This window comes from Thamnophis elegans, chromosome 2 (assembly GCF_009769535.1).
Source record: "Thamnophis elegans isolate rThaEle1 chromosome 2, rThaEle1.pri, whole genome shotgun sequence".
In the NCBI taxonomy this organism is placed as follows: Eukaryota; Metazoa; Chordata; class Lepidosauria; order Squamata; family Colubridae; genus Thamnophis; species Thamnophis elegans.
In genome coordinates this window covers 154,799,445-154,825,415 of record NC_045542.1, presented here as the reverse complement: position 1 = coordinate 154,825,415, position 25,971 = coordinate 154,799,445, and the positions used below count along the sequence as shown (strand labels likewise).

At 44.9% G+C, this 25,971-nt stretch overlaps 2 protein-coding genes across 3 annotated transcripts in view; both read left to right on the top strand.

Moving 5' to 3' along the window:
* Positions 1-40: 40 nt before the first annotated feature.
* Positions 41-25,802, top strand: LOC116504260 (zinc finger protein 208-like). The gene is given in 4 exon segments (XM_032211190.1): positions 41-529; positions 8,832-10,399; positions 22,535-24,310; positions 24,312-25,802. Coding segments are annotated over 3 exon segments (3,327 nt in total). The 5' UTR covers positions 41-529; positions 8,832-9,296; the 3' UTR covers positions 24,760-25,802.
* The window catches only part of LOC116504244 (zinc finger protein 420-like), a 27,813-nt gene continuing 19,304 nt past the window's right edge, over positions 17,463-25,971 (top strand). For both annotated transcript variants that reach the window (XM_032211155.1, XM_032211157.1), the window contains exon 1: positions 17,463-17,897. The gene's annotated coding sequence lies outside the window, so the exon portion shown is untranslated. The remainder of the gene's footprint in view (positions 17,898-25,971) is intronic.

Sequence of the window (25,971 nt, the reverse complement as noted above, 5' to 3'; positions counted from 1 at the left end):
CTTACAGCCCTGGATTGCTGTGCTCTTTCAAGGTATCCTCTGGAGCTGCGTCTAGTGCCCGATTTGTTTCTATTCAGCTTCCTATTTCTCTTCATTGCCCTTCTAATTCCTATTCCATTCTATTCCCAATTCCTAATCTAATTCCTATTCTATCCTTATCCCATTCTATATTCAATAGCTTTGAATTCCTAATTTCCCCCTGTAGATGCAGATAAGTAGATGCAATTTTCCCATTCCGTCTCGGTGCTTGCTTTGAGCCTTCGGCTTTTTCCTCTGGGTGACGCGGGCAATCCTGCCTTCACCCGGGCTGGGGATTTTGGGATTGCTCGGTCCCGCCCCCTCCCCGCCCGGCTTTCAGCGAAGGGTTTAAAGGCAGAGAGATTTTTCCTTTGCGCCTAGAGAGGAGGCAGGAAAGGAGGGCTGGGATCCCAGTTTCCTGTCCTCTCCCGCCTCTTCCCCCACCCACCCCCGTCTCCCGCCGTTTGCTACGCCAGGACTGCGGAGATCCCCTCGCGGGGAGGGGCGCCAGGTGAGCAAAGACGCTGGCAAGAGGGCAGCTGGACCCCGAGCGAGGGACGGGTGGAGAAGACGGGGGGATCCCCAGGGAAAGGGAGGGAGCAAAGAGGGGGGCTTTTGCCAGCAGCGCCCTCTCCCCTTCGGAGTCCCCGGTTTTTGCTTGCAAGGTTTTCTGCTCCGTGCACGGTGCTGCTGCTTGGTTGCTGCTTCTGGGATCGGCTCCACCGATCCCCTTAAAATCCTCCCTCCCAGCCTGCAGAGATTCTCAGCCATCCAGGGCATGGTTGTGTAGGAAGCCCACTCCGAGAAAAATGAAATAACCTAGGAAATATTGAAAAGGCAGAATATTTCTCTAGATGTGAAAAGGAAGGAACATGTTTCAAAAAGATAAAGTAACTCTCCCTGCAGCTTCCTGCCCCCACCCACTTTGTCCATGAGCCATTAAAGCCTGCTCTAGCCCTTTACATAATAAAGAGTTCTCCCCCGCTTCAGCTCCAGGGGGATGGGATTAAGGCCTGATAATATTGGCCCTTTACTCAACTGACCGCATGGAATCTGAGAATTCAACCAAACCTGGACTCAGCCAAAGAGTTGCCCCTGCATGGCCCCATGTGAGTCTGACAACCAATCGGAATACATTTCTTGCACAGGAGCAGGAAGCAGATAGGTGGGGCCGGAGAGATTATAAAAAGCCCTGCAAGCCCCTTCCTCGACCCTTCTTCTTCACCCAACACCTGGAAGCATGTGATCACCCATTTTTCCCAGGACCTCAAGCCATGCGGTCCTGTCCACCATTAAAACCATCTTTCTAAGGAGCCTCATGTTTCCAGTGTCTTTTTCCCCACTTGGAATCGAACCCAGAAGGACATTTCTTCCAACAGTTGTCCCAAAGGTGAGCAAAGACACTGGCAAGAGGGCAGCTGGACCCCGAGGGAGGGAAGGGGGGCTCAGGTGAAGGAGAAGGGGGAATCCCCAGGTGAGGGAAGGGGAGGGGGGATTCCTTGGGGAAGGGAGCAAAGTGGGGGGCTTTTGCCAGCTGCGCCCTCTCCCCTTCGGAGTCTCCCGTTTTTGCTTGCAAGGTTTTCTGCTCCGTGCATTGATCGGCTCCACCGATCCCCTTAAAATCCTCCCTCCCAGCCTGCAGAGATTCTCAGCCATCCAGGGCATGGTTGTTCCAAATGTGGTTTTTTCAGGAATCAACCGAACTTTCTTGGGTTTTTTTTTTCCTTATTGATGACGTTTTGCTTCTCATTCAAGAAGCTTCATTAGCTCTGACAGGATGATGGGGAATGGAAGGATTTATGTTTCTTGCAGACAGCAGGTCATTTGCACCCTTTTAGAGGGTCCTTGAAGCTCTTGGAGGTTTATCTGCGCCCTAAGAGTCACCTGAGTTGTGTTCCTGGTTCTGCAATTTTTTTCCTCTGGAAATCCATTTGGTGTGGAAGTAGGCATTTTAGATGCTGATTGTGCTGGTTTTTGAGTAGTTGGCTGTCGTTTTGCTTGTGCTGCCCAGCCCTTTACCTTCTAAGTACTTGATAGACTGATGGTAAATCAGCAGTCCTGCTGACTGACAAAGGCCCCTTTTCTCAAAGGCTTCAATCACTTCCCTGGCTGTTTTTGTGCCTGCTCACCCAACAACCTTAGTAGTGACAAAAGTGAATCTCTGCCCTTGATCATTGCAGGGCGACGCTACCAATCAGTTCGGGTCTCCTCATCTGACCACTCAATTGTGTTCTTACAATTTGGTGTTCAGCTTCCTCCCTGTCTGTCCTACATAGTCACAGGGGCAATCCATGCAGGGGATCTGGTAGATTACATTAGAAGTATCTCCCACCTCCAAGCGATCTTTACAATTTGTCCTCATATGGTAGCCTCTGGGCAATCAGTGGGCATCTTGGAAGCTGCGTTCTACAGCATTCTGAAATTTTGTTGATGTATGGCAGAGTGTGCCATGTGGTTGGCCTTGTGCCTTGTTCTCTTTCTAGAGTCCACGCAGTAGCTAGAACTGGGGAAAGATCAGAGACCAAGGCTGGGAGCAGGCTAGGAGGAAGAAGGGCTTTGTGGTTTGCTCCACAGTGGAGAAGCAGAGCAGAGAAGCAGATAGGCTGAAACATATTCAGCTGCTACATATACCATATTTTTTGGAGTATAAGACACATCTTTTTCCCACAAAAAAGAGGCTGAAAATCTGAGTGCATCTTATACACTGAACACAGCATTTTCTGCCTCCCAAAACCCCGCCCCCTTCAACAAAACGGCTGTGGATAGCCTTTAGGAGGCTTGCAAATTGCTCCTGGGGGCTGGGGAAGGGAGAAATGAGTAAAAAATGGGGGGGGGGGTTTGCTCCATTTTGCCCTGGCCCCAGGAGAACTCTGTAAGCCTCCTAAAGGCTATCCATGCCCTTTTTTTTTGACAAAAACAGGCTCATGTTTGTGAAAAACGGCATTTTTACTCATTGGAGGGGCATCCCCCCCCAGGAGCATTCTATAAGCCTCCTAAAGGCTATCCATGCCCTTTTTTGGGGGGGAAAAACAGGACGGTTTTTGGGAAGTTTGCAAAGTGCAAAGTCTTTTTTTTTAATTTGCCTCTTCAAAATATTGGTGCGTCTTATACTCCGAAAAATACAGCACCTTCCCTCCCCAATTTTTATTCCTTTTTTTTTTAAAGGTAAATGTGTTTTTATTTTTCCATTTTCATTTTCATACAGTCACATATATACTGTGCATAACCGGGGCCATACAACATTAAACAATAAACACAGCAATTCCTCTTGTTAACAATACCCCCCAAAATAGAAACCCAATATAACTCTGCGACCCTCCATACACCTCTTTCTTCCGCCCCCCTCCAACTTTCCATCTTTCCTCCATCATTCCCCTCTACCTACTTCCCCTCCCCCTCTACCACTCCTCTCTCCCAGTCCACTCCCTCCCTTCCTTCTCACCCTCCCTCCCATCCTCTCTCCCGCCCTCTCAACCACTCTTTCTTCTATCCCACTACTCCTCTCTTGGTGTATTTCTACTATATGTCAATTTATTCAGCTTGTCCTATTTTTACAGTGAAATTAAAGAGAAACAGTATACATGTGAAATCGGATTGCATTGAAGTCTAACACATATTATATAACTCCCCTCCCCCCCTCCCCCCTAACACCCCCTCCCCCCCCCCGACTTCCCAGAGCCCGTACACGGTAAATGCCTTAACCTTTTGACAGGTCCACCATATATAAAAATATGTAGCATCGAGAGAACCACACCTCCAACATTTAGGCTGTACATTCGGATACATAGAAGCCAGCTTTTTAGGATCTAAATGCCATCTATAGAACATCTTATAAAAATTTTCTCTCAGGTGTTGTGCTTGTGTAAATTTCACATTTCTTACCCATATTCTTTCCCATGTGTCCAACATTATTGGTTCTTCAATATTTTGAGCCCACTTTATCATACAATCTTTAACTAATTCTCTTTCCGAATCCATCTGTATTAGTACATTATATATCCTCTTTATATGCATTAAACTTTGATCTCTTATTTGTTTAAACAGATTATCCTCAACTTGGATAAAACCACTTTTTTGGTCTATTTTCCATCTGGCCTGTAATTGCCCATACTGGAACCATGTTTGAACTACCTTCTCCTCTTTCAATACCTCTAAAGATTTTAATTGTAGTACCCCCCTTTCCAAAGTGAGAAGCTGTCTGTAGGTAGTTCTATCCTGTTTTTGTGTTATATTCATATTTTCGATTGCATGTCTAGGAATTGCCCACATGGGTATCTTGTCATTTAGTTTATATTGGTATTTTTTCCAAACCGCAATAAAGCATTTCTTAAAATATGACTTTTAAAATTCTTATCCAATTTTTTGTTGAATAACAAGTAAGCATGCCAGCCATATACCAGATCGTGTCCCTCGATATTCAGTATTCTATCGTTGGTTAAATGAGTCCAATCACTAATTGCAGATAGCGCCACTGCATCATAATATAGTTTTAGGTTAGGTAATTTCAAGCCGCCTCTCTCGCATACATCTTGCATTATTTTCATCTTTACCCTCGGCTTCTTTCCTGCCCATACAAATTTGTTGATACCCTTCTGCCATTCTAAAAGATTCGCATCTTTTTTAAGTATAGGTAACATTTGGAAGAGAAATAAAATTTTTGGTAAGATGTTCATTTTCACTGCCGCTATCCTACCCAGCAAAGATAAGTGCAATTTCTCCCATTTTTCCATCTCTATCTGTATACTATGCCAAAGTGGTTCATAATTGTGCTTATATAATTTCGCGTTTGAAGTTAAAATATTAACCCCAAGATATTTGACTTTTTTGACTACCTCACATCCTAGCATCCCTCCTAGTTCTTCCTTTTGTTTAGTATTCATATTTATAGCTAATATTTTTGTTTTCCCTAGATTTATTTTAAAACCAGACACTTGACCATATTGATTAATCGTATTCATTAAAACCATGCTAGATTCCTGCGGTTGTTCCAATATTATGACCAAATCATCCGCAAAAGCGCGGACTCTGTATTCTTGCTGCCTAATCTTGATCCCTTTTAGACCATCCAAGCCCCGTATTTTATTCAACAATACTTCCAAAGTTATAATGAACAATAGTGGGGACAAAGGACAGCCCTGTCTTGTACCTTTTCCAATTTGAAAAGGGTCTGTTAAACTTCTGTTGACTATGATTTGAGCTGTTTGCTGTTGGTATATTGCTTTAATTGGCTGTAAAAAGCAGCGACGTGCGGTGAAGCTTCTGGCTGGTGAGGCAACCCCCCCCCCCCCCGGCAGCAGGCTGGAGCGAGAGCGGCGGAGGCGAAAGGCGAAGAGGGGTGGGGGGGGTGTTCCAAGAGGCCGCCTCGCCTTTTGGCACTCCGCAAGCCAGGCCCGCAGCGGCAAGAGGATCCACTCTGCTTTTATCGCCCCCCCCTCCAGAGAAACCGGCTGCGAGCGAGTCTCCACAAGCCCCGGTTCCCTCTCCCAGCCGTCCCCGGAGGAAACGGGCCAGCCCCGCTTCCCTCCCCGGACTTTCCGGCAATAGAGGACAGCAGTCCGCTACCTCCGCTTTCTCCCAGAGCTCCAGCAGGCCTGCTGAGGAGGAGCCCGAAGAAGGCTGGAGCGAGAGCCATAGAGGTAAAAGGCTGGCCACTCGGGGCTTGGAAGAGGGAGCGGAATGCTATCCTCCACTGCCAGAAAGTCCGGGGAGGGAAGCAGGGCTGGCCCGTTTCCTCCTGGGGCTGCTGTGAGGCAGAACCGGGGCTGCAGAGACTTGCCCGGCCGGCTTCTCTGGAGCAGGGGGGAGGGGTGATAGAAGCGGAGCAGATCCTCTTGCCGCTGCAGGCCTGGCTTGCGGAGTGCCAAATGGGGAGGGGGGGCTCTTGGAACACCCCCCCCACCCCTCTTCGCCCTTTCCTCCTGGGGCTGCTGGGAGATGGAACCAGGGCTGCAAACACCTCCACCCATCCCTCTTCGCCTTTCGCCTCCGCAGTTCCTCCTCGCCACCCACCTCCTCCATCCCCACCTCTGTGTCCGCCAGGCGTCTCGTGTTTATGCCCGCCATAAACGCGAGATGCCTAGTGGACACAGCGGGGGGGGACGGAGGAGGCGGAGGGGGCGAGATGGCAGCTGGCGAAGAAAGGGGAGAGGAGGAGGAGGAAAGGAAGAGGGGAGCAGGATGGGGGGGAGAGGGCTGCCCCTCTCTTCTCAAACAAACAAGGCTCCCCTCCCTGCGTCTGCTCCTTCCCTCTCTTCTCAAGCAAACTCTCTCTCAAATTGAGAGAGTTTGTTTGAGTGAAGTTAAGAAAGAATGAAACACACACACACACACACACACACAAAATAAAAACAAATTACAATTACTTAAATTACAAATAAATTGAATTCCTCCTCCCTCCCTCTGACCAACATACCTTCCAGTTACGCCAAAATTCCAGATTCGGTCTAGCTAGGCTCCAGGGCCAGGCAGGCTAGGATAGTGGCTCCTAGAGCCACCATGTGCCCTCTGCAGGAAGAGGCCCGAGAACTATGGGCTACACTTGCATACTAATTGTTTTGCTTTTAACCCTTGGTTAACCCTTAAAAGGCAAAAAAATCCTTATGCAAAGGAGGCCCCGAGTTCTCTGGCCTCCTCCTATACTTAAACACTATATACACTCCAAATCACTGTGAGTTGAAGTCTGGTAGCAACTAGCTTGGCCTTAATTATTTTTTTAAAAATCTTTAAAATTCCTTCCTTTCCTGAGGAGACTGGTGAGGCCCCGCCTCCCCTGCCTCTAGTGAGTGCACGTCCCTGGTAAAAAGCTATCTCCTATCGGCATTTTTTGCAATATCTTCAACAGAAATTGCCAGTTAACTCGATCAAAGGCCTTCTCAGCATCGAGAAATATGAACGTAGCAGGAATTTGGTTGTTCTTTCCCAAATATTGTAATGCATTAATAACTAGTCTAACATTACTCTTCATCTGTCTCCCCTGTATAAAACCCATTTGGTCGGTGTGTATCAATTGTTGAATAACCAACATTAACCTATTTGCTAATATTTTAGTAAAAATTTTATAATCTACATTAAGTAATGAGATAGGTCTATAATTTTTTGGTTGGGTAGTATCTTGATCTTCTTTGGGTATCAAAGATATAAACGCTGTCTTCCAAGATGGAGGCACTTTACCTTCCGTTTGGATCTTATTAAATAATTCTCTAAGAGGTTCTACCATTTCTAACTGTAAATTTTTATAGTAAACCGCTGTGAAGCCATCTGTACCTGGCGCTTTCCCTAACTTTAGTTGCTTAATTACCTGCAAAATTTCCCCCGAGGTTATTGGTTGGTTCAGCTTTTGCCTGTGCTCTTCTCTAACTAAGGGTATTTTCTCTTTATCTAAGTATTTGTCTATATCTAAACCCTTAATTTTATCCCCTTTATACAATTCTGTAAAAAATTCCCGAAATGCCTTTTGAGTCTCCTCCTGTTGAAACACCTCCTTCCCTCTATAAATCAGTTTGGATACATTTCGAGTTTTCCTTTTTTTCCTAATCTGATAGGCTAACCATCTGCCAGGTTTATTTGCGTTACAAAAAGTGTTGTGTTTTGCATATAATAAACTAGTGGCTACCTGGTCAGAGATCAACATATCAAATTGAGATTTTAATATGGTAATTGCTTCCTTAACCTGTGTATCACCTGGATCCAATATTAACTCCAACTCTTTCCTCTTAATTTCCTCTTCCAATTCTGTTCGTTTTAGCCCTTGTTTATGTCTATGTGTTTTATTTATATTCATCAGTACTCCTCTCATATACGCTTTGCTTGCATCCCATACAAATTCCATAGATGTACCCTTATTCATATTCAAAACAAAGTATTCAGATAACAGTTTTTTTACAACCATTAATGTACTTTTCATATCTGAATAAGTTTTCATTCAGCCTCCAAGACCTTCTTGCCTGCACTGTCCTTCCCAATTCCATCCAAACTGGGTTATGGTCCGAAAGGACCCTAGCCGCAATATTTGTCTTCTTCACCCTAGAAAGTAAATCATTAGTGATTAATATAAAATCAGTCCTTGAGAGGGATTGATGTCTATCAGAAAAGAAGGTGAAATCATATTCCTCTGAGTTTCTTTCTTGCCAGATATCTCTCAATTCAAAGTCGTCCATCATGTGAAAAAAAGGTTTGGGTAGCTTAGCTCGCATTTTAGTATTTGGGTGAGAGGTCTTCTTATCTCTTTTAGTGTCAATCACACTGTTCCAGTCACCCAATAGTATACAAGACTTATAGTCCCACTGTACTAATTTAGCATGAAGATTTCTATAGAATCCGTCTTGCTGTTGATTAGCAATTTTTATTCTTCTAAAGCTGCAATTTTAAAATTGATTCCTGCAATTTTCAGCTGGTTGGAAAATTTAAAAAGTCTTCATCTTAGGGTTCACTCCTTGTTATTTTTTTGTACATCTTGTTTTCTTGGAAACTAAGGCATTTCATGAACAAAACTGCTGCTTTAAATTTTGCAGACACATAGGGCATGCATAAGCTTTGGGAGGCTTGTAGAGTGCGGGGGGGGGGGCATGAATGGGCAAAAAATGCCTCCAAAACCCTCAGCACATCCATTATTGTGAAAAACGGGATTTACTGGGACAGGGTATCAGAACCAAAAAAGTGTATAAGACGCACTCAGATTTTCACACTCTTGGGGGGGGGGGACGGACGAAGGTGTGTCATATACTCTGAAAAATACAGTGTTCTTGCTGTTTTCACATCTTGTGCAGCCTTTTATATACAATAATTAAAGTCACCACTTTATGTGAATCTTTTAGATGAAGAGGATGTCCAGAAGACCATCCTGAGCAAGTGAGAATCAGAAACACCATTAAAAAGGAAAACAAATCCAGCCAGCAATCAAAGTTTTCCCCCCACTTCCTCCGGAAAACCACAAAACTCTTCTCCTCCCGAAGACAGGGGAGAGACAAAAGAGAGAATAACAGAAAGAGAATTTTCAGCTGGAAATAATTGAGTCTGTGAAACTCACTGAAACACTTCATGAAAAGGTCAAGGTCAGGATCATTTCCAAATCCCAAATAATCTGGAAATCCGGAATGGAAGAGGTCACTTGGATAGGCCCATAGGGCAGACAGTCATGCAAGCCACATCATGTGAAGTAAGAAAGAGTAGCTTGAATAAAAGCACCATCGAAGAAGGGATCACAAATATTTTGGACCTTGAGAATCCAAAAATGTAAGTGAAGGAAACACCCCTGTAAAAATTTCAGATCAAAGCTGATTATGCATGAGAGGATCCAAACTGGAGAAAAGTCTGCCCAGTGCCATCACTGTGGCAAAAGCTTCAGAAAGCAGGCCAACCTAAGGATGCACCAGAGGACCCACACAGGGGAGCAACCATATGAGTGTCTGGAGTGTGGGAAAAGATTCAGTCAAAATTCCCATCTGGTGAGCCACCATAGGATTCACACTGGGGAGAAACCATATGAGTGTCTGTATTGTGGGAAAAGTTACAGTAGCAATTCCCATCTGGTGAGCCACCAGAGGACTCACACTGGGGAGAAACCATATGAGTGTCTGGATTGTGGGAAAAGATTCAGTCAAAATTCCAATCTGGTGAAACACCAGAGGATTCACACTGGGGAGAAACCATATGAGTGTCTGGATTGTGGGAAAAATTTCAGTCATTATTCCAGCCTGGTGATACACCAGAGGTCTCACACAGGAGAGAAACCATATGAATGCCCGGATTGTGGGAAAAGTTTCAGTAATGATTCCAGTTTGATGAGGCACCAGAGGACTCACACAGGAGAGAAACCATATGAATGTCTGGATTGTGGGGAAAAATTCAGTCAAAATTGCCAACTGGTGAACCACCATAGGACTCATACTGGGCAGAAACCGTATGAGTGCCCGGATTGTGGGAAAAGTTTCAGTCACAATTCCAATCTGGTGGTACATCAGAGGAGTCACACAGGGGAAAAACCATATGAGTGTCTGGATTGTGGGAAAAAATTCAGTCATAATTCCCATCTGGTGCGCCACCGTAGGATTCACACTGGGGAGAAACCGTATGAGTGCCCGGATTGTGGGAAAAGTTTCAGTCATGATTCCAGCTTGATGGAACACCAGAGGACTCACACAGGAGAGAAACCATATGAATGTCTGAATTGTGGGAAAAAATTCAGTCAAAATTACCATCTGGTGAGCCACCATAGGACTCACACTGGGGAGAAACCATATGAATGTCTGGATTGTGGGAAAAGATTCAGTCGGAATTCCCATCTGGTGATACATCAGAGGACTCACACTGGGGAGAAACCATATGAGTGTCCGGATTGTGGGAAAAGTTTTATTGCTAGGTATAAACTTATCAGTCATGTAAGGTTACACATAGGGGAGAAACCTTTCAAATGTCCAGAGTGTGGACGGTGCTTCACGCAAAATTCCTCCCTTACTGCACACAAGAAAATCCATGTGACGCAGAAGGTGATGACTGTAGGGAAGGCTTGAATTTCATTTCTGAGCTGCCTATAAAAATATGGGTGAGAAGTTAACTCTTTTATTTCTGGCCTTGTTCAGTTAGTCAAATGTGTTTCACTATTAGAGATGAGGGAGAAAAGAAAATTTAATCAAGGCTAATTTCCCATAGCTGACTATCACCAGAAATTAATGGATATTCACTGGTATAGAAATAGCTCAATTCTGCAAAAAAGACTTTTAGGGTGTTTTTTTTTTTTTTTTTTGCATACTGATCTTTGTACATCATAGAAATGCCCAGGCAGAGTTTCAGCCTTCTACCTATGTGTCTTTCTCACTTTGAGCCCAAGAATTCTTCAGCCGGAAGGTCTTTTTAAAAAATGTTGGAGTCATAATGTTTCTCCGAGGCTCCAAAAATCTGCTAGAGATCCAAAAAAGTACATTACAGAATAATGTTGGAAGGGATCTTGGAGATCTTCTAGTCCAACTCCCTGCTCAAACGGAAGACTTTGTCCCATCGATCCTCAAACTACGGCCTGCAGGCAGGATACGGCCCACCGATGCAGAGTATCCAGCCTGCGGAGTGATGGCATTCAGCCCCGCCCCTCGTTGGCCTTATCTTCCAGCTAGCATCCACTCCATCTGCACTTCTGGTGAGTTATTTCGCCGGTTGAGCTGCACTTCAGATCACACCGCTGATGCTGAAGGTGAGGCCAAAGGGTGCAGGGGAGGGCCAGCTGGCTGAGGGGTGATCTTGCCAATGCAGCCACATGATCCAAGGCCGGTGGGCGAGTAGGGTAGAGGCTGCTGCTGGCTTGAAAAGCAGCTATCAGCTTGTAGTACTTTAAAAGTCTTTAAAATGCTTTAAAAACAGTTTTTCAAGACACTTTTCATAGCCATATGATCCAGGGCTGGTGGATGAATAGGGGAAGGGCAAGTACAGCAAGGACAAAGGCAAAATGGACTGCTAAATTGGCCACGCCCACCCAGCCACATGCCCACCTAGCCATTCCCACCCAGCCACATGCCTACCCAGCTGGTCCCCCAGTCTGAGGGACCGTCAATTGGCCCCCTGTTTAAAAGTTTAAGGACCCCTGCCCTATACCATTCCAGATAAGTAACTGTCCAGTCTCTTCTTAAAAACCTCCATTGATGGAGCACCCAGAACGTCTGAATGCAAGTGATTCCACTGGTTAATTGCTCCAAGTGTCAGGAAACTTCTCCCCAGTCCTAAGTTCTGGTTCTCTGCTTGATTAGTTTTCCCTCCAAAGGAAAACGATAGGAGCACTTAGTGATGATGGTGGCTCCTCAAATATGAGGGGATGGGAGAGGAGTTCCATCTTTTCCTAACATGCACAAAGATTGAGTGCAAGGAGAACAGTGAATTCAGAAATACAGCGCAGTGACGCACAGAACGGAGAACATATGAGGGAGGTTTCGACTGGTGAGAAGAGCATGAAAATTTCCTATGTAAAGGTGGTTGAATATGACATGGAAAAGCTGTTGCAATATTCTAGAGAAAAAGGGGTTGTGGCTTTTGAGCACAGGATCTTCAAATTTATTAGCAACTCCTGCTGTGATCTTTTTTGTGTGGAGGTGCCTCTTGTTATCGTTTGAAGGCGGGAGGGATGATAGCAATGCCAAGATGCTGAGTTTACCGAAGAATTCAAGGTTTGTTCATTTTAGTAACACATTTCAAGCTATAATACAATGCCCTCTCGACCCCCAGAAACAAAAGAGCATGTGGTTCTCCAGTGAGCCTTGGTAAGGCCGCACTTGGAATATTGCAGCCAGTTTTGGTTGCTATGATGTAAAAAATATGTTGAGACTCTAGAAAGAGTGCAGAGAAGAGCATCAAAGATGATTAGGGGGCTGGAGGCTAAAACATGAAGAACACGGTTGCTGGAATTGAGTATGTCTAGTAGTTCAATGAAAAGACGGACCAGGGGAGACATGACAGCAGTCTTCCAATATCTCAGGGGCTGCCACAAATAAGAGCGAGTCAAGCTGTTCTCCAAAGCACCTGAAGGCAGGAAAAGAAGCAATGGATGGAAACTAATCAAAGAGGTAAGCAACCTAGAACTAAGGAGAAATTTCACAACAGAACAATTAATCAGCTTACCTCCAAAAGTTGTGAATGCTCCAACATGATACTCTATGCTGGTTGGGGAATTCTGGGAGTTGAAGTCCACCCATTTTCCAAGTTGCCAAGGTTGAGAAACACTGCCCTCCCCCCTCTTACCCTCGCTTTCCTTTTAGTTCCATGTAACCTTCTGTTTTATATATGTATTCTCTCTTCTACGTATTTTAAAATTAATTATCGTTTTTAGACTATTCTTTTTTCTACTTTTTAACTGTATGCTGATCTTTCACAGTAATAAATATTGATTTGATTTTGTCAGCTTATCCATTACTTTTTTCTCTCCAGGAGATCACGTTGTGGATGAACCAGTGGTGAAATCTAAACCTTTTTCCTACCGGTTCTTGGTAGTGGTGGGGTCATGTGACTGGGGGGGTTGTCAAAAGACAGAAACTCACTTTAACAAAGTCCTGCTGGAGCAGGGGGTTGGACTAGATGACCTCGAGGTCCCTTACAGCCCTGGATTGCTGTGCTCTTTCAAGGTATCCTCTGGAGCTGCGTCTAGTGCCCGATTTGTGGTCCTTCCTCCTTCTCCTTTTTCTCTCCCTCCCTCTCCCTTTTTCTTTCTTTTTTTCGCCCTCACTCCTGTTTTTGGCCTAGCAGGCCTCACCCCTGTTTTTGGCCTAGCAGGCCTCAGGGAAGCCTCCTGGGAGCAAAAACAAACCCCTCTACCCATCTACCAACAGAACTCACCACATGGCACCTGAGGACATTGCATCACCTAGCAAGATTCAACCAAGCTTGGGACTCCGGACAGCCTACAGGGCTGCCCTTGCATCAGTGGTGGGTTCCTACCGGTTTGGACTTACTCGGCTGAGCCGGTAGTAGTTTGGTGGCCTGGGTTGCTGGATTTTTCAAAATGACCATTAGATCATTAGTATTGCTTATTTTATTATTAACACGCTATGATGCTAATCACTTCTACTCCCCCCTCCCCACCTGAAAAGATCTCTGTTCAAACTTCCACTTGGGCGTGGCCAGCATGCAACTCATCCTGCATGCTGGCTGGGAGTTTGGTGAGGAGCCTGAGGGAGAGAAGCGGATAGGATAGGGGAGGTTACTGTGCAGGGGTGGGTTCCTGCCAGTTCTAACCTCTTCTATTGAAGAGGTTCCACAAATCTACAGTGCCGTTTAGAACCGGTTCCAGCTCCCTCCCCACCACCCATCCGCACATCATCAAGATGAAGAGCCAGAGGAGGAATTCTGGGAGTTGAAGTCCACAAGTCTTAAAGCTGTCAAGTTTGAACACCCCTGGGTTTTTTTTTCTAAAGGGTTAGGGGTGGAAGGGTCTTGTAACTTTTTTCACATATTTTTTTAAATTTCCATTTCATTCTATACAATCACATGTCTACTGTGCATAACCGGGGCATATAACATTGAGTAATAAACACAGCCCTCACTTATATAGAAAATGCCCCCTAAAATACAAGCCCAATATACCACCTTGACCCACCATACACCCTCTTTCAACCCCCTCCAACTTTCATTCTTCCTTCTCACATACCTCTCTACACCTACTTCCCCTCCCCCTCTATCTAATCCTAACCCTATCACTCCCTCTCTTAATTCATTCCCTCCTTTCCTTCTCCTCCTCCTCTCTCTCCCCTTCTCCACCCTCCTTCTTTCACTCAGCTCCTCCCTTCGGTATACTTCTATTACCTTCCAATATATTCGGTTTGTTCTGTTTTAACACTAACATTAAAAAGCCACAGTATACAAGTGCAATCATGTACTTTAGGATTTAACACATATTGTATTTCCCCCCTCCCCCCAGAACCCCACCTCCCTTCCCTCCCCCCGACTTCCCAGAGCCCGTACACGGTATAGCATTTTAACAATCACAGTCTAAAATATCTCAACATTCAGCTCAGCTTCTTACTGTTACCCAAATTATGAACAGTTTCAGTTATTACTAATGTTAAACATAAACTATCTGGAGTTTCTTAGTCCCATAATGAACAGTTTACATTGTTTGTATACATTAAACTCAGCTTCTCACCATTACACAAATTTAAACAGTTTGCTTTGTTCTGTCTATTTCCAAACCTATTAATTTTGTTCCCTTTGTGCCTCCTTCCTCTATAACACAATTTAGATACATTTCGAATTTTTCTTTTGATTTCCTCTTCCAACTCTTTTTTTTGCCTTTATTTGTATCCATATATATATATATATATATATATATATATATATATATATATATATATATATATATATATAAACACACCTTCACACACATATATATGTATATATATACGTACATATATATATACATATATATTTTTATATTCATTAGTACTCTTCTCATATATGCTTTTCTTGGGTCTCCTAGAAATTCCCTAAATATGCCCTTATTCATATTCCGAACATGATATTCAGATAGCAATTTTTACAATCATTAATATACTTTTCATATCAAAATAGCTCCCATTCGACCTCCAAGATCTTCTTACCTACACTACCCTTCCCAACTCCATCCAAACTGGGCCATGATCCAAAAGAACCCCCACCACAATCTCCGTCCTCTTCGCCCCAGAAAATAAATCATCAGTAATTTATATAAAAGTTCATAATTATCCATCAAGTCAATATCTTTTCTTCAGTATGCAACTATGTCATTTTTCTTTTGCATGACAGAAGTCACAAAGTATTGACCATGTAATCAATGGCCAATAACTATTAAAGTTGTAGCAGTCTGCCTTATTTCCCCATTCGTCTGGTAGTCGTACTGCTAGGTCCTTGTTCTGTGATCCCTTGCCCTACCGGGAAGGAAAGATGATGCTTTCTATCTTGTGGTTGTATAATTTGTTGTTTATCTTGTCCTTCTCATTGTCTTTCTCCGGAGCCAGATGATTCAGAATGTCCCACCTTCAGGGTCTTATGATAGAAATCTCGGGCTTCCCATACAGAGTTGAGACGATATTTTTGCTCACCAAGTGTAATTATAATACCAAATGGCACATCCCATCTATACTGTATCTGACGGTTTCTGAGTTCTTCCACTAGAAAAGCGTAATCTCTCCTGGCTCTTAACATTTGGGGTGGTATTTCTTTGAAGACAATCAAATCCTGTCCGCCAATTTGTAGCTTGGTATTATAAGACTTTTGTAATATCCTATTTCTAGACTCTCTTGTAGCAAAATATATGATTACATCTCGAGGGAGCTGTCTCTGTTTTGCCGTCCAAGAATTATGGCCGTAAATTTTTTCAATCTGCCAATCAAAGTTGATTCCCGGTCTTCCCACCAGACGACCGAAGGCCTCTGAGAAAATCTGTTTCAGGTTCTCCTGTTCCCTTTCACGCAGTCCCCTGATTATTAATGCAAACTCCATCTTTTTATAATTTATCATAACGATTTGTTTTTTCTGTATTTTCAACTTTTTGTTGCATCACTTCAATTTTGGATGTCAAGTTGGTATTGGCTTCCTCCAGAAGCTCTAACTTATCTTCCATTCCAGCAACATACTCTGTCAATACAGTTACAAGTCCTATCATGTCTTCCTTTGTATTAGCAATCTTAGTGTCAAACTTGTCACAAAAGTCTGTAATAAGTTGCTTTATCTCCTCTCTGAATTCTCTAAGTGTCTCAAAAAGAAAGTGATGGAACACCTATAGCTTTTGGAGGCAAACTGTTCCATTGATTAATTGTTCTCATTCAAGAAGCTTCTTCATCTCTGAAGCTTCTTGGATGAAAAGCAAAATGTCTGCAAAGGAAAGACAAGAAAGTCCAGTTGCCTCTTGAAAAAGGACCTTTGGGACAACCATGACTTGGATGACTGAGAATCTCTGTAGATCAAGGGTGTCAAACTCAAGGCCCAGATCTGGCCTGCGGGGTGTTTAGATCTTGCCCGTGGGGCTGCCCTGGAAACAGTGAAGGACTGTGGGCGGCTTGAGCTCTGTTTTCGCTGGCCGAGGGTTGCAGGAGCCATCACAGCCAAAAAAAGCAACTCTGGAGCCCATTTTTGCTGGCAGAGTGTTTGGGCCACCACAGTTGTGTGATGTACCCGTGGTTCGCCCATGAGGCCAATGTTGAGAAAAGACACGGACACGAGCTTTCTCGGGATGAGGCGACCCAGATTGGGGTCTGGGAGCCCCTTTTATTGAGATAGGACAAAGGCAGCAGGAGCAATCAGCATGTGATTTAAGACAGCCTGTCAAATTACAATTGCTAATCTACTGCTCAGGGAAATTCTGTCTATATATGGTCAAATCCTGGGCGTCGTTCTATGGCCTCCGCTGTTTATAATTTTCACTTTCCATAAAAGGATCTTTTAGTGTGTTAACATGTATGTAAATCTTCAGACACTTCAAAGACTAACTGACTCCATTCTTGTAAATAAGATGAGTGAGCGGAAGAGAAATGCCGGTCTGGAATTCTCTCAGGAATGAACTTCAAGCCAGGATCTGTTTTCAATCTGTTTTTTGGCATTATGTGTGCAAGTGCATATCTCTTACAACCGCATGAAATGTTTCTTTGGAAAGTTTATCATTTTCTTTTAGTGTATATGGACAGTCACTTCCTCCTTTGTAAGACAGAAAAGGTGCTCCCAGACTCTTCCTGATATACTGTATAGATATTGAGTGAATCCCAGCATTCCAGTCAGCAATGGCAGGGCCAAGAGGTGATGGGTGTTGTAGTCCTATCACATCTGTGGGACAGTTTCATCTTTTCTATTCTATTCATTTCTATATTTCTATTCATTCCCATTCTAATTCCTATTCAATTCTAAATCCTATTCTATTCTAATTCCTATTCTATTCTTATTCCTATCTACTCTACTATTCATTTCATTTCTAGTTCTCTATTTCTATTCCTATTTCTCTTCATTGCCCTTCTAATTCCTATTCCATTCTATTCCCAATTCCTAATCTAATTCCTATTCTATCCTTATCCCATTCTATATTCAATAGCTTTGAATTCCTAATTTCCCCCTGTAGATGCAGATAAGTAGATGCAATTTTCCCATTCCGTCTCGGTGCTTGCTTTGAGCCTTCGGCTTTTTCCTCTGGGTGACGCGGGCAATCCTGCCTTCACCCGGGCTGGGGATTTTGGGATTGCTCGGTCCCGCCCCCTCCCCGCCCGGCTTTCAGCGAAGGGTTTAAAGGCAGAGAGCTTTTTTCCTTTGCGCCTAGAGAGGAGGCAGGAAAGGAGGGCTGGGATCCCAATTTCCTGTCCTCTCCCGCCTCTTCCCCCACCCACCCCCGTCTCCCGCCGTTTGCTACGCCAGGACTGCGGAGATCCCCTCGCGGGGAGGGGCGCCAGGTGAGCAAAGACGCTGGCAAGAGGGCAGCTGGACCCCGAGCGAGGGACGGGTGGAGAAGACGGGGGGATCCCCAGGGAAGGGGAGGGAGCAAAGAGGGGGGCTTTTGCCAGCAGCGCCCTCTCCCCTTCGGAGTCCCCGGTTTTTGCTTGGAAGGTTTTCTGCTCCGTGCACGGTGCTGCTGCTTGGTTGCTGCTTCTGGGATCGGCTCCACCGATCCCCTTAAAATCCTCCCTCCCAGCCTGCAGAGATTCTCAGCCATCCAGGGCATGGTTGTGTAGGAAGCCCACTCCGAGAAAAATGAAATAACCTAGGAAATATTGAAAAGGCAGAATATTTCTCTAGATGTGAAAAGGAAGGAACATGTTTCAAAAAGATAAAGTAACTCTCCCTGCAGCTTCCTGCCCCCACCCACTTTGTCCATGAGCCATTAAAGCCTGCTCTAGCCCTTTACATAATAAAGAGTTCTCCCCCCCCCTTCAGCTCCAGGGGGATGGGATTAAGGCCTGATAATATTGGCCCTTTACTCAACTGACCGCATGGAATCTGAGAATTCAACCAAACCTGGACTCAGCCAAAGAGTTGCCCCTGCATGGCCCCATGTGAGTCTGACAACCAATCGGAATACATTTCTTGCACAGGATAGGAAGCAGATAGGTGGGGCCGGAGAGATTATAAAAAGCCCTGCAAGCCCCTTCCTCGACCCTTCTTCTTCACCCAACACCTGGAAGCATGTGATCACCCATTTTTCCCAGGACCTCAAGCCATGCGGTCCTGTCCACCATTAAAACCATCTTTCTAAGGAGCCTCCATGTTTCCAGTGTCTTTTTCCCCACTTGGAATCGAACCCAGAAGGACATTTCTTCCAACAGTTGTCCCAAAGGTGAGCAAAGACGCTGGCAAGAGGGCAGCTGGACCCCGAGGGAGGGAAGAGAGGCTCAGGTGAAGGAGAAGGGGGAATCCCCAGGTGAGGGAAGGGGAGGGGGGATTCCTTGGGGAAGGGAGCAAAGAGGGGGGCTTTTGCCAGCTGCGCCCTCTCCCCTTCGGAGTCTCCCGTTTTTGCTTGCAAGGTTTTCTGCTCCGTGCATTGATCGGCTCCACCGATCCCCTTAAAATCCTCCCTCCCAGCCTGCAGAGATTCTCAGCCATCCAGGGCATGGTTGTTCCAAAGGTGGTTTTCTCAGGAGTCAACCGAACTTTCTTGGTTTTTTTTTTTCCTTATTGATGACGTTTTGTTTCCCATTCAAGAAGCTTCATTAGCTCTGACAGGATGATGGGGAATGGAAGGATTTATGTTTCTTGCAGACAGCAGATCATTTGCACCCTTTTAGAGGGTCCTTGAAGCCCTTGGAGGTTTATCTGCATCCTAAGAGTCACCTGAGTTGTGTTCCTGGTTCTGCATTTTTTTTGCTTCTGGAAATCCATTTGGTGTGGAAGTAGGCATTTTAGATGCTGATTGTGCTGGTTTTTGAGTAGTTGGCTGTCGTTTTGCTTGTGCTGCCCAGCCCTTTACCTTCTAAGTACTTGATAGACTGATGGTAAATCAGTACTCATGTTGACTGACAAAGGCCCCTTTTCTCAAAGGCTTCAATCACTTCCCTGGCTGTTTTTGTGCCTGCTCACCCAACAACCTTAGTAGTGACAAAAGTGAATCTCTGCCCTTGATCATTACAGGGCGAAGCTACCAATCAGTTCGGGTCTCCTCATCTGATCACTCGCTTGCGTTCTTACAATTTGATGTTCAGCTTCCTCCCTGTCTGTCCTACATAGTCACAGGGGCAATCCATGCAGGGGATCTGGTAGATTACATTAGAAGTATCTCCCACCTCCAAGCAATCTTTACAACGTATAATTTGTCCTCATACGGTAGCCTCTGGGCAAACAGTGGGCACCTCGGAAGCTGCGTTCTACAGCATTCTGAAATGTTGTTGATGTATGGCAGAGTGTGCCATGCGGTTGGCCTCGTGCCTTGTTCTCTTTCTAGAGTCCACGCAGTAGCTAGAACTGGGGAAAGATCAGAGACCAAGGCTGGGAGCAGGCTAGGAGCAAGAAGGGCTATGTGGTTTGCTCCACAGTGGAGAAGCAGAGCAGAGAAGCAGCTAGGCTGAAACATATTCAGCTGCTACATATATCATATTTTTGGAGTATAAGACAGACCTTTTTCCATCAAAAAAGGGGCTGGAAATCTGAGTGCATCTCATACACTGAATACAGCATTTTTTGCTTCCCAAAACCCCTTCCCTTCACCAAAATGGCCATGCATAGCCTTCAAGAGGCTTGCAAATTTCTCCTGGGTGCTGGGGAGGGCAGAAATGAGTAAAAAATGGGTCAGTTTTTTGTTTATTAGACATAGGAAGGAAGCATGAAGTGCTCCGAAATCTCCTGGTAGACGGCTGCGTTGACCCTGGTCTTCATGAAGCACAGTGGTCTACAGTCCTGTTGCTCAGTGGTCCAAAGTCCTCTTTCCTGATGAGAGCAACTTTTGCCAAAAGCACCAAAATCTGGTTCAATGACCGTGGGATTACTGTGCTTGATTGGCCTCTCCATTCTTCCTCCATACTCTGGGTCCTTGGTTTCCAAATGTGATGCAAAAGTTGCTCTCATCAGAAAAGAGGACTTTGGACCACTGATTTTGGAGCACTTCTTGGTTCCTTCTGCAGACGAGCTTTATGGGGATGCTGACTTAATTTTCCTGCTGCCCACACTGCCAAAAGCACCAAAACCTGGTTCAATCACTGTGGGATTACTGTGCTTGATTGGCCAGCAAACTCGTCTGACCTGAACTCCATAGAGAATCTATGGGGTATTGCCAAAAGAAAGATGAGAGACATGAGACCGAACAGTGTGGAAGAGCTGAAGGCCGCTATTGAAGCATCCTGGTCTTCCACAACACCTCAGCAGTGCCACAGGCTGATAGCTTCCATGCCACGTCGCATTGAGGCAGTAATTGCTGCAAAAGGGGCCCAAACCAAGTACTGAGTACATATGCATGCTTATACTTTTCAGGCGTACTATATTGTTCTACATACAATCCTACAAATGAACTTTTGCACGATATTCTAATTTTTCGAGTTTCACCTGTATATATTGAGAATAAAAAACCCTGCTGCCTTCACCAAAATGGCTGTGCATAGCCTTTAGGAGGCTTGCAAATTACTCCTGGGGGCTGCGGAAGGCAGAAATGAGAAAAATATGGGTCATTTTTTTGCTCCATTTGCCCCCCCCCCCCCCCCCGGCCCCAGGAGCACTCTATAAACCTCCTAAAGGCTATGCATGCCCTTTTTTTTGACAAAAACAGGCTCTTTATTTGGAAAACAGGCCATTTTTTCCCTCATTGGCGGGGGCACCCCCCAGGAGCACTCCGCAAGCCTCCTAAAGGCTATCCATGCCCTTTTTTGGAGGGAAAAAAACGGGACTGTTTTGGGGAGGTTTGCAAAGTGCAAAGTCTTTTTTTTAAATTTGCCTCTTCAAAATATTGGTGCGTCTTATACTCCGAAAAATACAGTACCTTCCCTCCCCAATTTTTATTCTCCTAGTGCTGCAATTTTAAAATTGATTCCTGCAATTTTCAGCTGATTGGAAAATTTAAAAAGTCTTCATCTTACGGTTCACTCCTTGTTATTTTTTGTACATCTTCTTTTCTTGGAAACTGAGGCATGTCATGAACAAAACTGCTGCTTTAAATTTTGCAGACACATAGGGCATGCATAAGCTTTGGGAGGCTTGTAGAATGCTGCGGGGGGGGGGGCATGAATGGGCAAAAAATGCCTCCAAAACCCTCTGCACAACCGTTTTTGTGAAAAACGGGATTTACGGGGACAGGGCGTCAGAGCCAAAAAAGTGTATAAGACGCACTCAGATTTTCACACTCTTGGAGTGGGGCAGGGGAAGGTGTGTCATATACTCTGAAAAATACAGTATTCTTGCTGTTTTCACCTCTTGTGCGGTCTTTTATATACAATAATTAAAGTCACCACTTGATGTGAATCTTTTAGATGAAGAGGATGTCCAGAAGACCATCCTGAGCAAGTGAGAATCAGAAGCACCATTAAAAAGGAAAACAAATCCAGCCAGCAATCAAAGTTTTCCCCCAACTTCCTCCGGAAAACCACAAAATTCTTCTCCTGCCCAAGACAGGGCAGAGACAAAAGAGAGAATAACAGAAAGAGAATTTTCAGCTGGAAGTAATTGAGTCTGTGAAACTCACTGAAACACTCCATGAAAAGGTCAAGGTCAGGATCATTTCCAAATCCCAAATCATCTGGAAATCTGGAATGGAAGAGGTCACTTGGACAGGCCCATAGGGCAGACAGTCATGCAAGCCTCATCATGTGAAGGAAGAAAGAGTAGCTTGAATAAAAGCATCATCGAAGAAGGGATCACAAACATTTCGGACCTTGAGAATCCAAAAATGTAAGGGATGGAAACACCCCTGCAAAAATTTCAGATCAAAGCTGATTATGCATAAGATGATCCAAACTGGGGAAAAGTCTGCACAGTGCCATCACTGTGGCAAAAGCTTCAGAAAGCAGGCCAACCTAAGGATGCACCAGAGGACCCACACAGGGGAGCAACCATATGAATGTCTGGATTGTGGGAAAAGGTTCAGTCAGACTTCCAATCTGGTGAGCCACCATAGGATTCACACTGGGGAGAAACCATATGAGTGTCTGGATTGTGGGAAAAGTTTCAGTCATAATTCCAGCCTGGTGATACACCAGAGGACACACACAGGAGAGAAACCGTATGAATGTCCTAATTGTGGGAAAAGATTCAGTACGAATTCCCAACTGGTGAGCCACCATAGGACTCACACTGGGCAGAAACCGTATGAGTGCCCGGATTGTGGGAAAAGTTTCAGTCATTTCTCTGGCCTGATGAATCACCAGCCGACTCACACAGGGGAGAAACCATATGAGTGTCTGGATTGTGGGAAAAGATTCAGTCATAATTTCCATCTGGTGAGCCACCAAAGGATTCACACTGGGGAGAAACCATATGAATGTCTGGAGTGTGGGAAACGATTCAGTCACAATTCCACTCTGCTGCGCCACCAGAGGACTCACACTGGGGTGAAACCGTATGAGTGTCCTAATTGTGGGAAAAGTTTCTGTTTGAATTCTGACCTGGTGGTACATCAGAGGACTCACACTGGGGAGAAACCATATGAGTGTCTGGATTGTGGGAAAAAATTCAGTCAGAATTCCCATCTGGCGCGCCACCGTAGGACTCACACTGGGGAGAAACCGTATGAATGTCCTAATTGTGGGAAAAGATTCAGTAGGAATTCCCAACTGGTGAGCCACCAGAGTAGTCACACAGGAGAGAAACCATATGAATGTCTGGAGTGTGGGAAAAAATTCAATCAAAATTCCTCTCTGCTACGCCACCAGAGGACTCACACTGGGGTGAAACTGTATGAATGTCCTAATTGTGGGAAAAGTTTCTGTTCGAATTCCGGCCTGGTGGTACATCAGAGGACTCACACTGGGGAGAAACCATATGAGTGCCCGGATTGTGGGAAAAGTTTCAGTCACAATTCCGATCTGGTGAGCCACCAGAGGACTCACACTGGGGAGAAACCGTATGAATGTCCTAATTGTGGGAAAAGATTCCGTACGAATTCCCAACTGGTGTGCCACCAGAGGATACACACAGGAGAGAAACCATATGAGTGCCCGGATTGTGGGAAAAGTTTCAGTCAATTCTCCGGCCTGATGAATCACCAGCCGACTCACACAGGGGAGAAACCATATGAGTGTCTGGAGTGTGGGAAAAAATTCAGTCAAAATTCCTATCTGGTGATGCATCAGAGGACTCACACAGGAGAGAAACCGTATGAATGTCTTAATTGTGGGAAAAGATTCAGTCAGAATTCCCAACTGGTGGTACATCAGAGGACACACACAGGAGAGAAACCATATGAGTGCCCGGATTGTGGGAAAAGTTTCAGTCAATTCTCCGGCTTGATGAATCACCAGCCGACTCACACAGGGGAGAAACCATATGAGTGTCTGGAGTGTGGGAAAAAATTCAGTCAAAATTCCTCTCTGGTGATGCATCAGAGGACACACACAGGAGAGAAACCATATGAGTGCCCGGATTGTGGGAAAAGTTTCAGTCAATTCTCCGGCTTGATGAATCACCAGCCGACTCACACAGGGGAGAAACCATATGAGTGTCTGGATTGTGGGAAAAGATTCAGTCGGAATTCCCATTTGGTGGTACACCAGAGGACTCACACAGGAGAGAAACCATATGAACGTCTGGATTGTGGGAAAAAATTCAGTCAAAATTACCATCTGGTGAGCCACCATAGGACTCACACTGGGCAGGAACCGTATGAGTGCCCCGATTGTGGGAAAAGTTTCAGTCACAATTCCTATCTGGTGATACATCAGAGGACACACACGGGAAAAACCATATGAGTGTCTGGATTGTGGGGAAAAATTCAGTAACAATTCCCATCTGGTGAGCCACCATAGGATTCACACTGGGGAGAAACCGTATTAGTGCCCGGATTGTGGGAAAAGTTTCAGTCATGATTCCAGCTTGATGGAACACCAGAGGACTCACACAGGAGAAAAACCATATGAATTTCTGAATTGTGGGAAAAAATTCAGTCAGAATTCCTTTCTAGTGATGCATCAGAGGACTCACACAGGGGAGAAACCATATGAGTGTCCGGATTGTGGGAAAAGTTTTAGTGCTAGGTCTAAACTTATCAATCATGTAAGTTTACACATAGGAGAGAAACTTTTGAAATGTCCAGAGTGTGGACGGTGCTTCACGCAAAATTCCTCCCTTACTGCAGACAAGAAAATTCACGTGAAGCAGACGGTGATGACTGTAGGGAAGGCTTGAATTTAATTTCTGAGCTGCCTATAAAAATATGGTTGAGAAGTTAACTCTTTAATTTCTGTCCTTGGTTCAGTTAGTCAAATGTGCTTCAGTATTAGAGATGAGGGAGAAAAGAAAATTTAATAAAGTCTAATTTCCCATAGCTGACTATCAGCAGAAATTAATGGACATTCACTGGTAGAGAAATAGCGCAATTCTGCAAAAAATACTTTTAGGATGGGTTTTTTTGCATACTGATCTTCGTAAATCATAGAAATGCCCAGGCAGAGTTTCAGCCTTCTACCTATGTGTCTTTCTCACTTTGAGCCCAATAATTCTTCAGCTGGAAGGTCTTTTAAAAAAAATGTGGAAGTCAGAATGTTTCTCCGAGGCTCCAAAAATCTGCTAGAGATCCGAAAAAGTACATTACAGAATAATGTTGGAAGGGATCTTGGAGATCTTCTAGTCCAACCCCCTGCTCAAACGGAAGACTTTGTCCCATCGATCCTCAAACTACGGCCTGCAGGCAGGATACGGCCCACCGATGCAGAGTATCCAACCGGCGGAGTGATGGGTTTCATCCCCGCCCCTCATTGGCCTTATCTTCCAGCTAGCATCCACACCATCTGCACGTCTGGTGAGTTATTTCGCCGGTTGAGCTGCACTTCTGATCACACCGCTGATGCTGAAAGTGAGGCCAAAGGGTGCAGGGGAGGGCCAGATGGCTGAGGGGTGATCTCACCAATGCAGCCACACGTGATCCAAGGCCGGTGGGTGAGTAGGGGAGAGGCTGCTGCTGGCTTGAAAAGCAGCTATCAGCTTGTAGTACTTTAAAATTCTTTTAAAATGCTTTAAAAACAGTTTTTCAGGACGTTTTTCATAGCCATATGATCCAGGGCTGGTGGATGAATAGGGGAAGGGCAAGTACAGCAAGGACAAAGGCAAAACGGACTGCTAAATTGGCCACGCCCACCCATCCCCATGACCACCCAGCTGGTCCCCCAGTCTGAGGGACCGTGAATTGGCCCCCTGTTTAAAAGTTTAAGGACCCCTGCCCTATACCACTCCAGATAAGTAACTGTCCAGTCTCTTCTTAAAAACCTCCATTGATGGAGCACCCAGAACTTCTGAATGCAAGTGATTCCACTGGTTAATTGCTCCAAGTGTCAGGAAACTTCTCCCCAGTCCTAAGTTCTTGGAATATTGCAGTCAGTTTTGGTTGCTATGATGTAAAAA